General features: G+C 33.7%; 1 protein-coding gene and 2 pseudogenes across 1 annotated transcript; 2 read left to right on the top strand and 1 right to left on the bottom strand.

Moving 5' to 3' along the window:
* Positions 1–4,415: 4,415 nt before the first annotated feature.
* LOC146883513 (uncharacterized) lies at positions 4,416–7,037 on the top strand (annotated as a pseudogene).
* A 5,252-nt stretch (positions 7,038–12,289) lies between these two features.
* On the top strand, positions 12,290–14,071 carry LOC146883512 (uncharacterized). The gene is made up of 2 exons (XM_085666597.1): positions 12,290–13,130; positions 14,036–14,071. Exons 1-2 carry the CDS (start codon positions 12,345–12,347, stop codon positions 14,069–14,071), a joined length of 822 nt encoding a protein of 273 aa, XP_085522723.1. The 5' UTR covers positions 12,290–12,344.
* Positions 14,072–14,236: 165 nt separating this feature from the next.
* On the bottom strand, positions 14,237–14,965 carry LOC114163437 (BURP domain protein RD22-like; annotated as a pseudogene).
* Between the last annotated feature and the right edge of the window lie 505 nt (positions 14,966–15,470).

The raw sequence follows: 15,470 nt of genomic DNA, 5'->3' as shown, positions 1-15,470 counted from the left end.
ATTTTCGCCCGTCGAAATTCTGTTTGTAAAATCATATTTTCGACGGATAATGTCCATTACAGACAGAATCTAGCCATTGGAAATCAGTGATTTTTTTTGTAGTGTATACCATTAGCTATATTTGTAAGACCCGTGAAATTTAATTAATTAAATAAATGATTAATTAATAAATGTGGGTAGCGGAAGCCATTATCACATTAAATGATAATTGTTATGATATGGAGTAGTACTAGCTTAACTGGTTGAGAATCTTTGATTGTGTGAGAGGACTTGGGTTCGAGTCTTATGTATGCCAAATTGTGTGTCATTTTAATTGTGCATTATTTTAATAATATAATTGATTGTGTTGAGTGATAATAAAATCCTAGATTTGTAGGAGTTATCATGAAACATGAATGGGTTGAATGGTTGTTCATTAATTTGACATTGGCATGGTTATAGGTTCGAATCTTGGTAGAACCAAAGTAAACTTTCTTTTTGCCAAAATTCTTTTTTTGGCATGGAAGGGAAAGATAATAGAAACCCTAGCCGTTAGAGCAGCTAGGAGGACTGCGAAAATGATCATGAAACAACCATTGAATGACCATTAAGCTAAGTTTAATGCCAATTTTCGTTTTTAGACATTAAGCTTGATTAAGGTAAAGTTAAGAGAACCATTGAAGATGAAAGAAAGGGCTTTTGAGACTACCAATAGTGAGTGTTGTGAGGAAAGGTTTCTGAACACGTAAAACTGGAATTTGAGAGACGTTGTAGTAAGGAGTGAGAGTGGTAACAAAGGAGTAAGGAGTGTTCACATATGCAGTTTAAGCAAGGAATCCAGGTTAAGGGAGCTAGAACTGTTCCTTTTAATTCGTATTGGTTAATTGTATGAAATGTATAATTCATTGGATGCATATACTCTGTCTAGTTTGTGTATATTTCGTGTTTTCTAGAATTTTTCCAGAAACCGCCAGGTGACACGAGCCAAATTGGTTCGATTTTGATGTTTTTGGGTGTTCTGGGCTATTCTGATCCGAGAGGGTGAATCTATACTTGATGATGTACTGGTGAAATACTATAAATGGTTGAATGGCACGATGAATTGAATTAATTGGAATAAAATTGGTATGGATAAATTTTAGGGTTTGGAATTTGGGGATTGGGAATTTAGGGATGATTGATGCACATATTTAATTGAGAAATCGTAGGTACCCTTTCAAACTAATAATAACTAGTGTTGGGTGTATTGGTTACTTGCTGAATTGTGTAAACCATTATAGGAACGCGTTATGGAAATTTTGGGGAGGGTTGTAGGTGTAACAAAATCTGGGATTTTCCCAGAAACTGATGCACTTCTTGGCGGAAGGCAATTTGTCGCCAGGCGACAAGTGTTGACCAACAGATTGGTGGTTGACTTGAGAAGGGCAGATTGGCTTGCGATATGGAAGAGTATTAAGTAGTGAATCTGATTGTATGGACAAATATATAGTGGAATCAATGTGGTATTAGGAAGGAACTTATGACTTGTAAGGTTAAGAGTGGGAAGCCCTAGAAGATGTTTAAGTATTAAGATGAATCGGACAATATAATGATTAGATTTAGTGCATAGGATCATGTTTGAGCCATAAATTATTCCAGTCCATGCATTTTATATATTTTGACCCATTAAGTACATTCTAGGTTTTCTAGTCTAGCTAAAATTGGGAATTTCATTCTGCATTCATTCTTTTGATAAATTTTCTGTTTTCACAGTTCATTTGCATCATATTTAACATGTTTACATGATAGGTCCATGCATTTATGCACTGTTGTATGTTTTCGACCATGATTGCACAAAAATAGGCATAATTAGCATGGTTTTCTCTTTTGAAAATCGTGGTTTGCATAGTGTTTTTGTGAGTTTGTAGCTACTGGACAATTGTGATATTTATTTCTCCATATTTCGGTGTATTAGAAATTTTCACACCATTCACAGTTTAAGAAACTCAGAATTCATATTGACATGCATAATTTCATCCATTTATAGTAGATAGTTTGCATTCTTCTAAGTTCAAATTTGCAGTTTCTGAATTCATGCATATCTTAGGCAATTTTGTGTTTTAAGAGTTAGTTTGCATCATATTATACATGTTGAAACTATAGACACAATATCTCGTACAAAGCACACAACAGAGCATGAAATCTGCTCCAATTTTCATGTTAAACACTTTTTTTTATTAAAAGTGCTATCAAGCTTGTTTTGATAGGTGATTTTGTGATTCCATCAATTTGATCATGTTTAGGCATTTCATTCCCATGCTCATGCATAAAGAAACATGTCTAGACCTTTTTCATTGCATCTAGTCCAAAAAATCTACATGAAACACATATTCTAAAATGCTATCAAAACTAGTTTGGATGCATTTGTTGTCTAATTTAGTTTGAAACCTGAATTTTGAGCATTTGGAGTATTTGGTTGAGTTTGATAAATCATTTTATGAATTTCTACATATCAAAACATGTTTAGCTCATTCACATTGCATAAAACTAGACCTTTGACTCTCTAAGACCTAAACCACATGCTGGACTAGTCTAAAATAGGTTATAACTTAAGAATTGAACTCTTTATGTATTTTAGCCAATTCTGTATGTTTCTTTGTATTTAAGCATGTTTTTTAGTGCATAGGATCATGTTTGAGCCATCAATTATCCCATTCCATGCATTTTATAGATTTTTACATTCTAGGTTTTCTAGTCTAGCTAAAATTGGGAATTTCATTTTGCATTCATTCTTTTGATAAATTTTTTGTTTTCATAGTTCATTTGCATCATATTAAACATGTTTACATGATAGGTCCATGATTTTATGCACTGTTATACGTTTCCAGCAATGATTGCACAAAAATAGGCATAATTAGCATGGTTTCTCTTTTGAAAATTTTGGCTTGCATAGTTATTTTGTGAGTATGTTGCTATTGGACAATTGTGATCCTTTTTTCTGCATATTTCAGTGTATTAGAACTTTGTCACACCATTCACAGTTCAAGGAACTCATAATTTATATTGACATGCATAATTTTATCTATTTGTAGTAGATAATTTGCATTCATCTAGGTTCAAATTTGCAATTTTTGAATTCATGCATATCTTAGGAAATTTTGTGTTTTAAGAGTTAGTTTGCATCATATTATACATGATCAAAATATAAACACAATATCTCATACATAGCACACAAACAAAACACGAAATCTGCACCAATTTTCATGTGTTGTGAAACAATTTTTTTGATTAAAAGTGTTGTCAAGCTTGGTTTGATAGGTGATTTTGTGAGTCCATCATATTTGATCATGTTTAGGCATTTCATTCCCATGCTCATGCATAAAGAAACATGTCCAGACCCTTTAACCTAGAAGTACACATGACTGAACTTCATTTATATGCATTGATGCATTTTACATTGAAATTTGTATTATCTTAGTGAGCACATGATTTTAATAAGTTTAAGGTGTGTCAATCTGTCTTAGATCACAATTTTTATACTCATGCACATATTTATCCCTTTTCTTTTTGTGGACAGAGTTGCACCATCTGAGATTCTTGCTTGGCTTTGTTGTTGGTGAGAAGGTTAAAGTTCTGGTCCTGAAGTCACACTCTCCTCATAAAACTTCTTTTTAGTACTAGATTGATGACTTTTTGACTAATATCTATTATTTTTGGGTGCATCCATTTGTTACTATTTAAAATTCTGATACAAAAACTTACCACATATTATATATTATATATGTAAGAAATAAATACTATAAACACTACGATAGTTAAATAAATTATATATGTAAGAAATCTAAATAATAATAAACTTATTTTCGATATGGCATTGGTATGAATGCCTCCTCAAAATTCATCCACCAAACACTGTTTTGCTTTCCTAATTCATCTTGGGTGGATCTTGTAGGATGAAGTTAATTATGCGTTGCTAGAATCTTTTTCAAGTTCCAGGTTTCATGTATTTTATTTACTGTTACTAAGTTTCATGTATTTTATTTACTGTTACTAAGTTACTTTTGGTGTATTCATCACTGTTGTTATTTTAATATTGAGAACCCCTTGCTTTTCTTCATACATGATTTTACACCATACACTTTATAATTTGATGTTATATAGATGTTTCATCGTATTTATTGGTTGCTAGTAATTTGATCCTTGCTATTATGTATACCTGTGTTAATTGATCAATGGGTTCAATGATTTGTCTCTTTTTGTATTTATCATTTTTGTAAGTTACACTAGTCCTATTATACTGAAAAAAATAAATACATTTGCATAAGTATCATTAGTTCTGGTGTAAATCAGAATTAGAGTTTTTCCTTCCCTTTATTCATGATAGCATAAAGATATTCTAATATATATATATATATATATATATATATATATATGTATCTTTTTAAAATACACAGATCATGACTTCATTTCCTTCAAGTCGTGGTTGGATGTATGATAGGATGTATAAAGGTAGAAGAGGTTTGAAACCTACTTTTGTAACTGGGGTTGAAGAGTTTGTCGAAATAGCATGTCAACAAGAAAGTTATATTAATGAAAGGTAGCTTAAATGACCATGCAAGAAATGTGAGTGTACAAGGATTTATGATGTTCAAATAGTCAAGGTCCACCTCTACAAGCATGGTTTTATGTCTAACTACTTTATTTGGATTGATCATGGGGAATCCATAGAGTATAATTCCCATAATGTTCATGATGGTTTAGGAAGTGGTATACATGTGACTGAAGGTGAAACAATTAACTCGATGCATGACATGTTGTGTGATGCTCTTAGACAACATGGGTCATTTGAAATACCAGAAACGAACTTAGAAAAGCCTCCAAATGAAGCAACTCAACGATTTTATAATGTATTAGTTGAGTCAAATGAACCATTATTTGAAGGATCATCAAAGTCTAAATTATCAATTTGTGTTAGACTTTTAGCATGCAAGTCGAATTGGAATGTACTTGACCAATGTGTAGATTTTATAACAAAAATGCTTTGAGATATAACCTCAATGAATAGAGCTTTGCCAAAAAATTACTATAATGTTAAACGATTAGTATCAAAGCTTGGACTGATTGCTAGAAGGATAGATTGTTGCATACAAGGTTGCATGCTATTTTATGACAATGAATATGGGAAAAATGATGGAACACCTCTCCAATGCAAATTTTGTGAAAAGCCTAGGTATCGTGATCGCAACATAGGAGCAAACATAAAAAAGCTTATTCCGGTGTAGACAATGTTCTATTTACCTCTAATTCCAAGGTTGTAGAGACTGTTTGCATCAATGGAAATTGTTGGTCACATGTCTTGGCATCACGAAAATAGAAGTAGCTTGGGCGCGTCATCCCTCAAATGGTGAATCTTGGAAGCATTTTGATCGGGTACATCCAGACTTTGCAGCCGATCCACACAACGTACGCCTAGGTTTATACTCTGATGGATTTAACCCATTCATTTAATCAACAATCCCTTATTCTTGTTGGCCAATAATTGTCACCCCATACAATCTTTCTCTCGAAATGTGCATGATAAAGCCATTTATGTTCTTAAGTTGTCTAATACCTGGCCCATGCAATCCAAAGGCAGGAATTGATGTGTATCTTGAAACTTTAGTGGATGATCTAAAGAAGTTGTGGACTGGTGTAGAAACATATGATATTTCAAGAAAGAAGAATTTTATCATGAGAGCCAATTTAATGTGGACTATAAATGATTTCCATGCATATGGGATGTTATCTGGTTGGGGTACTCAAGGTAAATTGGCATGTCCACATTGTATGAAGCATTCAAAAGCCTTTACATTAGAAAATAGGGGAAAAAATTGTTGGTTTGACTCACATCGTAGGTTTTTACCTAGAGGTCATGCATTCAAAAAAAATAAAAGGCTTCTTAAAAGGGAACGTTGAAACTGATTGTCCACCACATACAATGACGCTTGATTTGGTTTGGGGAAGAGTAAGGGATTTACCAATGGTCACGGAAAATCCTCGTTTGTCGAAATTACAAGGATATGGCGAGTTTTATAATTGGAGGAAAAAAATTATATTTTGGAATCTTCCTTATTAGAAAGATAATCTCTTATGACACAACCTACATGTCATGCACATAGAAAATAATTTCTTTGACAATATATTGAACATTGTCATGAATGTAAATGGTAAAACAAAAGACATTGAGAAAGCAAGGATGGATCTCGCTTTGTATTGTAGTCGCCCTGACTTAGAGCTCAAATCGCTAGCTAATGGCAAAAGATTTAAGCCAAAAGCCAATTACTCTTTAAGTATAGAGGAAGCAAAATTAGTTTGTCGTTGGATAAAAGAACTCAAGGTGCCTGATGGTTATTCATCGAACTTGGCAAGATTTACTAATGTTGAAAATGGAAGGATACATGGCATGAAAAGTCATGATTATCATATGTTCATGGAGTGCTTACTTCTTATTGCATTTAGTACATTGCCAATGCATGCTTTGAATCCCCTAATCAAAATAAGTCATTTCTTTAAAGACTTATGCTCTACGACATTGAGGCATGAAGATTTGGTTAAAATGGAAGAAAACATTTCACTAATTCTTTGCAAGTTGGAGAGAGTATTTCCCCCTGCCTTCTTTGATTCAATAGAACATCTCCCAATTCATCTTGCATATGAAGCTAGACTTGGTGGCCTAGTTCAATATAGGTGGATGTATCCTTTTGAAAGGTAATACATGATCAATGTATTTCATATAAAATGCATTTCTTTAACTATTGTGAAGCATGACCCATTTATTATATTTATATAGATTTATGGGAGATTCAAAGCGATCAATCAAAAATAAGGCAAGGATTGAAGGATCGATATGTGCATCTTACATACACCGAGAAATAACTTATTTTTGTTCCCATTATTTCAAAAGTTATATGTTGTCAGTGCGATGTAGTAGAAATGAAATGGGAGTTGAAAGCCAAAGGTTACCATCGTTATCCATCTTCAACCATCCAACTCGTCCTTCCGAGAAACCATCAATTCATTGGTTAACTTAGAGAGAATGAGATTCGGTCCATGTTCATGTGTTGATCAATTGCCAAGAAGTGAAACCATACCTTGAGTAAATATTTTCCAACTATCCATTCCTTTCTTATAATAAAGTTAACTCTTTTATTAAATTAACCTTCTAAATGACTTATTTGAATAGGTCATTCCTTCAATCTCAGGACTCAACTGCTTCTAGTCGCGTACATGCTGATTTTCCTAAATGGTTCAAGAATCAAGTATGTACTTGAAAATAAATTAACTTGTTCAATATCTAATAAATAAAATGACATTGAATGTGTGTTGTAATGTAGGTTTACAATGAGGCTTTAAGTGTGACAAACCAACACTTGAGAGATTTATTGTTAGGTACTTTTATCGAGGTTAAACAATGGCACACGTTATATGTTAATGGCCATAAGTTCCACATTGATGCATGGAGTCAAGGTAAAAAGACAATAAATAGTAGGGTTTATGTAAAAGGGGCTAATAGATGGAGGTGAAGATGATTTCTATGGGGTCATTAACACACGTCAATGAAATCATAGAAGTTGAACCTATTTTAGCCTTCCAAGATTTAGAAAATGGCGTTGAAGTAGAAGACAAAGCAATAGAAGAAGACACTGAAGAAGACGAAATTCAAGACAATGATGTAGAAGAAGAAGATGATGAAGGATAATTTGATGATAATGAGTCAGAAGAATACAATGAAGATATGGAATTGGATGATGATAATTCTGAATAGACGTACTCTCATCATTTGTAATCAATTCATGTTTGGAAGTTTTGTTGTTAGATTGGACTTTTGTATGTGAAAGGCCCGACTTGTATTAAGTACTTTTGGATGACTATAATTTCTCTTGTATACTTATTACCCTGTACAGCACAAGCAAGACTAATCTAAAATAGGCTAAAACTTAAGAATACCACTACGCTAGTTGCTTGAATAGAGCAGAAAAATACACTACTGAACCTCAAAAAAGAATTTGACCATCTAAAGCTAAGACACCATTGTCCAACTATTCTAAAAATGTATAAATATAAAACTGCACTAAATTCATATAAGCAAGTGTAAAGAAACTCTAAAAGCAAGTTTAATTGCGAAATTCACACTTAATACATTTATTAACTTTTACTTGCAACTTACCTATTAATATTTAAGTATATTTAACTATGAATATAAGTGTTCTATATCTCCTTTATTTTTAGTTCTCATTTGCTTGCTTTTGACCGAGTTTTACTTCCTTAATACTCAAGAACTAAAGAAGGACACTTTTGTATACCTAGCCTAGTTCTCCTGGACTATTGCCATAAGGTTCTTCAAACAACCCATATAAAGAGTAAAAACATAATGCTAAAAGAAAATATGCCTATAAGAACCTAAAAACTACACTACTTAACAACCAAATAGAGCACAAAAATAGGCTAACCTTAAAACAACAACCTTAATCTATCTAGACTACTTCCTACGACTCTAAAAGTATAAAATGAGACTGCAATTATCATAATCACTATTTGCTAATAAACTTAGTACATGACTAAATTATATTCTTAAACTGAATATGATTTATGTAGTAGTTTCTCCTAACATACTTAACCACTAAGTTATCAATCTGCTTAGATAATGGGAAGCTATGATTGTCAAATAGTTAATTTACAAGTTTCTAACATCATTTAGGAGTCAACAAAACAAGTCTCATATTCTTTTTTCAAATCAAATGAAGGAAAATCCATTGTTATGAGTTGAAAATTAGTTACACAGATTAATTAGGTTCTGTATTGGACTTAAAAATCCAAGTATTTAATGGTTTCTGATACTAAGGAAACCTTAGTTGTGTGGCTTTTAGAGCAACAATGTTCAAACCACAAGTATCTCAAATGAAATTCCCTCAAATTTTTGTGGACTGTGATGGATGTTGATATGTGTAATTGCTTGCCCCACTTTATGATATAACTAGTGGATACTACTAATAACCATTGCTCTGCTAAAAAGAGAAATATACCCCACCTTTCTACACAATTTGTGAATATTTATTATATTAAAGATAGTCAAAGCAAATGAATAAAAGAGCAAACTTGATCTAATCATAAAAGTTTCTCTTGAATAACAATAACTTGGCCAGCATAGGGAGACACTATACCAATGTTGAGTTTCTTCTTTGAGCTCAACCATGCTACAACAAGCAAAAGATGTTTGTTAGATATCAAATATCATGTGAATTTCTTAAGCTAGAATGATTTTTTGAAATACTAGACATTATTACTTTAGCTATATCTATCTGCTCTTTCCATTTGGCTACCCTACTTAGTAAATAAACAAGTGAAAATAACAAAGTTAAACCTTTTCACATTTTTTGATTCACTTATAATCAAGCGTAACAACTTATAAAACCAGAAAACAACTTTAAAAAATAAATTAAGGAAGGCAAGAGATATCATAAGTTCTGAAAGGGCATCTAGACCAGAAAAAACAGCAAAGATAAAGCTTTGAGTTTGGTTTCCTCAATAGAACATTAGGAGCTTCAATTTCCACCCCATAGGGTATAAAAATAGCAAAGGTTTTCTTCTTAGGAGTTCTGTACTCAAAATATGTCTGCCTAGCAATCTCATTCTGCAAAAGCAAAACCCAACAATTTTGTTTTAATATTTTGAGCAAATGCTTGGCTTTATGGTTGGTATGTATCTGAAAGTTGCACATATGTAGAGTCCATGACTACTATATTAACTGGAAAAGAAAAATAGCATGGCATTCATGTATATTAAATTGGACTTGATATTGTCATGCATGTTTGAGTCTCGATGCCTCTTATAGAGTTAATTAATAGGTATTTTCATACTGCAGGAACTGCCTTCAGCCTAAAAAAAAGAAGGAAAATAAGTGTGGCTTGACCCTTTTAATTAAGGATTCTCACGAGGTTTTGAAACTATACATTTATCTAAGGGAACTATAGGCTCTGAGCCATTTTACTCTTTATGTTCCATATTCGTTTGAGCCCTTTTGCCACCAACCATTTGTCTTAGGCTCTTATAAGAGGGGATTAATTTCATCCTTGTTTATTTTCTTCTGTGCAGTTATAGATATGTCATCAAGATGTAATAAGGACATTCCTACTGCCAAAAAGAGGAAAAAGTGGACAATGAAAGGAAGACGACCAAAATATGTTCTTAAGTTACCATTAGAAAAAACACCCATACTTCAATCCCCTACCAATGTTGTTCCAATTCCTTCCCAACCATTAATAGCCGAATCAACCCCTTCTCAACCCTCGATTGATCAACCCATGCCATCCCAACCCCCCATTGTTCAACCCATGCCTTCCCAACCCCCCATTGTTATCCTTATGCAACCTAATGTTAATGAATCTATACCTTCATTTATGGCATCCCAATGTGCTCGGGCCAGATTGACGTCATTGTCTTCCCCCTCTGGACAAAATGATTCACCAACCTCAATACCCTCCCGACTTGTTCAGAATGTACTTCAGGAAGTGATAATGTTAATTTTTACCATTATCCAAGCTATATTTCATTAGCAAAATCATCTCTTCCAAAGCTTTTAACCTACTTAATCCTCAATTTTACCTTACTTTTGTAAATAAATACATTTTGGGTTATATTTATCTAAATATACCACTAATCCCCATTTTTGTGTCCTTTTTGTAGATGGGAAGCTTTGTCCAAAAATCTAGATTAATGAGTGACTCGGAATAGCAAGGAGAAGAAGAAAAATGTCAACAGGAAGCGCCTGGCGACACGAAGCAAGCGCCAGGCGGAACAGACCGTCAGTCAAGCGCCAACCAAGCGCCAGCCAGGCGCCCCTGTTACGAACCGCCTGGCGGTAACTGGACACCGCCGGGCGATAGCTGCCAGTTTTGCCCCCTGTTTGCCCGATACCGCCTGGCGGTGAGACCCTGCCGCCAGGCGCCATTGTTCGCTGATGTGGCAAGTTGGCTCCTTTTCTTCTGTTTTCGCGAGGGGAAAAGGATCTTTGGTATTTTGGGAGGCACGAAGAACACATTTGGAGAGCTTGGAGGAGTGCTAGGGCTCGTGGGAACAGCTCCATCTTCCTCCTTGTATCTCTTTCTCTCCCTTTTCTTCCATTTTTAAGCTTGAGCTCTCCATGGCAATGGAGAGCTAAACCCATTTTTGTTGGGGTTAGATGTAGCCACAAAACTCTTGTGTAAATGCAAATGTTTTGATTATATATATGACTCTTTCATTAATTGCTAGTCTTCTTATTTCTTCACTTAAAGCTTGCATTGATCTAGCCATCTCTTGCATGATTTTTGGTTCATTGGGTGTGGAAATATCTTTTGAAACCTAGATTTGAAATAAGAAAACTCAATGGAGCTTGTACCTAGGAATGGGGCTTGACCCATTGGTTGCATTAAAACCTTTGTGCATAAAGCAAATTTGCTTATTAAGAGTTCAAGGAATTGACTTTTAATAAGGAAATTTAGGCTCAATTCATTAAGGAATTAGGGTTTGAGTAATTTTGTGGGTTGGCATTAGCATATTAATGAAGAGGATGTTAAATTGTAGTTGCATGAGAGCATAGTTGGTGAATTCTAACCCCGGCAATATCAAGTCATATCATTTCTAATCTTTTCCATTCACTAAGTGCCTTTAACTTCCAAAGTTCAAGTTTAATTATTTATGCAAAGTTTAACTTCATAAGTTGAAACTTAAAATATGGATTTATTCATTAGCTTAAATTAGTCACTAATTACGCAATTAATTAGTATACACGAGTCTTTTGGGAAACGATATCCCGGTCTTACCGGTTACTACTTGCGCGACTTGGTACACTTGCCAAAGTCTTTAACAAGTTTTTGGCGCCGTTGCCGGGGACCCGTGTCTAATACTAGACTTTTGTGTGATTTTTGACTTATTTAGACTTAAATTCTTTTGTGCATATTTACTGTTTTTATTTACTTTTATACGCACATTAATTTTGGGCTAACTTGTAGTTCGAGCTTGCTTTTGTTGTTGCTCTATAGTTTATGCAGGGTAGGATCCGTACAAGGAGGACTGCATCTTCAGAACCACTCCTTGTTGATCCTGAGATAGAGAAAATTGCCCGCAGAAACAATAGTGCCACAAGGAGAAGACGAGCTCAAGCACAACAAGTTGCCCATCACTCTTCTGCTTCAGACACTCTTTCATCTACTTCTCAGAATCCTGATCCCTTGCCAGAAGAAGAAATGGCAGACAATCCTCATGGTGATGGTAGAGGTCGTGAAAGACGCACTTTGGAAGATTATGTAGCGTTCACAGGCCATATTAACTTCAACAGTATTGCTAGGCCAGCTGTCAATGCCACCAACATGGAGATGAAGCCAGCTCTTATTCATCTGGTGCAGAGTAATCAGTTCAATGGCCTGTCTCATGAGAATCCCTACACTCATCTGGCCACATTCTTGGAGATATGCAATACTGTGAAGATCCATCAAGTTCCTGATGAAGCCATACGCCTGAGTCTCTTCCCGTTCTCTCTAGCAGGACCCGCAAAAGCCTGGTTGAATTCCTTTCCTGAAAATAGCCTCACTAACTGGGATGATGTGGTTGCAAAGTTCTTGAGCAAATATTTCCCCCAGTCCAAGGTTAATAAGGGAAAGCAGGAAATCTCGGCATTTCAACAAGATATGGATGAGTCATTGGGCCAAGCATGGGATAGATTCAAGGGACTGCTGAGGAAGACCCCCATTCATGGGTTTGATCAACCTACACAGCTCACTCTTTTCTTGGCAGGACTTAAATCCCAGTCAAAGCTTATGTTGGATGCCTCTACCGGTGGGAGTATCAAGTGGAAGACGCCAGAGGAAGCTTATGAGTTAATAGAGAATATGGCAGCTAATGATAATGAAGCCTATACTGAGAGAGCCCATTCTCAAAAGAAGGGTATTCTAGAGCTTCAATCTCAAGATGCTCTATTGGCTCAAAACAAGATTATGACTCAGCAGCTGGAGACCCTGATGAAGAAATTGTCACAACTTCCTCAAGAGCTTCAAAATGCCTCTGTAGCTCAACTCCAACAAGTGCAAAGTTGTGAGTTATGTGGAGGAAACCATACTAATGGGCAATGTGCTATGCCAAGCACATCTCAAGAGGAAGTTAGTTATATGGGCAATCAAGGCCGACCAGGGAATTATAACCAAGGATGGAGACCTCATCAAAACATGGGCCAAGCTGGACCTTCCAATAGGCCCCCCTCCCCCAATTTTTTTTTTCATTATTTTGTATTTAATTTTTTTAAAGTTATATAAACTTTTAAAATTTTAAAATTATTTTTTATTTTTTTAAAATTAAATAATATTATATTCAAAATTAATAAAAATTGAATTAAGTATTTTTTTATTTATTTTATAAAGTACAATAATAAATAATAAAATATAAAACTAAATATATAAAGTAACAAAACTATTAAGATATTTTTTTATTTTCTCTCTCGTTGTCTTTTGAGTTTTTTATATGTTGTATTCTTCTTTCATGCTTATTTATTTTCTTTTGTTACTAAAAAAAAGTTAGACATAAACTTAGTATTTTTATCCTTATTTTTTCATATTTTTTCTTCCATTATTAAATAAATAAATAAGGTAATTTTCTCTTTTCTCACTTGATAGTGAACTATTTGTTTAACATTTAGCATTATTTTTTATCTCATAACCTTTTTGTAAATTCATTTTTTATTAATATAGAAGAAGAAACAATATAATGTGATTTTTCATAGTCGATTTTCAATTGTAACTTGATTATCATAGTTTTTTTTAGTAATTATTCTCTCAACTTTTTATTAGATTATGATAAATTATTTTTTAGTCTTAAACTTATTTTTTTAAATAGGTATATTAATGAAAAACAAAAGAATAAATTAATTTTTTAAAATTGATAGATAAACTACCGGTGAAGATGAAAACATGATAATATGATTATTTATCGCATAACAATGAAATGAAAGCTTGTGAATGTTTTTTGAATCAAATGCATGTTAATAAAATGGAATATGAATATTTTGCAGATAATATGGTTATTTACATCGAAAAAAGTTAACTGAAAAATTTAATTATTATTCAATTACCATGAATTCAAAAATATGAAAAAATAATAGACATTCCTTTAGATATGTCTAATTTCTTTGATAATTGTAAATGTACTAGATTATGTATTCATTTTTATTGAATTAGTCACAATAATATTAAATATATAAATTTTGAGTATATTATTTTGACTTCCCCAAAAAATTTGGTGAAGATTCGCCAATGGTCCCAACCTTGACTTTGAGAACTTGGAATGCAATATGGTGGTTTGGATCCCATTCTGATGTGTCTTTGTGGCATACTGCTGCAGCTTTAACCCTAGTTCCATCTTCTCCCTCCAATGGCATAAAATGTGCACTGCTATTTTATAACTTATGGCAGTAAAAGACAACATATGGGTATTGCATTGGGTGACATGAAATTATCTGCTAAAATCTTCACTCCATCTTTCACTAAGAACATTTGGGACTTGCCTTCATTTTCTGCCTCTTTAGAAGTAACATGTACGTTCTTGCCAAGTTTAAAGTGACATAGTCAACCATGGATTCTACTGAAGTTGCACAGTGTTTTACTTCATTTATTGCAGGCTCTTCACACATATTCAGAGCGTTCTCTGTATTCTCAGCTTTCTCTGACTTTGGCTTCACTGCCAAAATCTCTAATATTTCATTTATCTTTTCTGATGAGAATGGTAAGCGTTCTGCAATTTCTCGGGGGCAACAACGGGGTTGAATATTTTCTTATAGGGAAGTTTGCATCCAATTTTGTGCCAGGCCTCAATCTTTCTTCTAAGAAAAATATATTAGATTTTGAGTGATCGTGGTGATGATGATCACAACTGCAACTACCTTTCGTATAACAACATCTGTCTTTGATTGAGGGTCAAAAGGTGTCTCGACTTGTGATGACATATCACTCTTACCATTTGAGTTGAGGTATGGATTTTGTGTGAAAAGGTGATACTGATGGCAGCTTATTAGGCTGCCTTACCTCCAGAGATTTACTGGGAAAGGATGCTTCCAAACACACCAATCCCCAAAGCAGTCACACAACTTCCCAAGCTTGGTTAGTACAAATTTTATTATATCTAAAACATGTAATAATTCTGTTTAACCACCAGTTTAGATTATTATATCTAAAACATGCATTAATGTGGGATCATGAAAAGTGATACTCTTGAGATAGAAAAAAAAGAAAAAAAACTCTTTTAATATGACCAATTAATGGAACCGAAAATTCTTCACAAATGGCGAAGTATATTTTTATTTTATTCCTTGATTGTTTTGAGAGAAAAAGACGAGAGGTTATGTGTTGACATGTTTGGAATGGAAAAATAAAGTTTTTATTTTTTTATGGTTAATGGAAAAGGTTATGGACTACTATTTCATTATTTTGTCATTTGTATTATGAGTTAAC

Source organism: Vigna unguiculata, chromosome 9 (genome assembly GCF_037176805.1).
Source record: "Vigna unguiculata cultivar grain cowpea cultivar isolate G323 ecotype 2 chromosome 9, ASM3717680v1, whole genome shotgun sequence".
NCBI classification, from domain to species: Eukaryota; Viridiplantae; Streptophyta; class Magnoliopsida; order Fabales; family Fabaceae; genus Vigna; species Vigna unguiculata.
The sequence above is the reverse complement of the archived record's forward strand: the minus strand, read 5'-3'. Positions and strand labels throughout refer to the sequence as shown.

Excerpts from the sequence above, each read along its gene's own strand:
- LOC146883512 (XM_085666597.1), top strand. The coding sequence starts at position 12,345 with ATGGAGATGAAGCCAGCTCTTATTCATCTGGTGCAGAGTAATCAGTTC. Across the intron at positions 13,131-14,035 it reads CAAGCACATCTCAAGAGGAA|ATAATATGGTTATTTACATC; the intron begins GTTAGTTATATG and ends AATATTTTGCAG.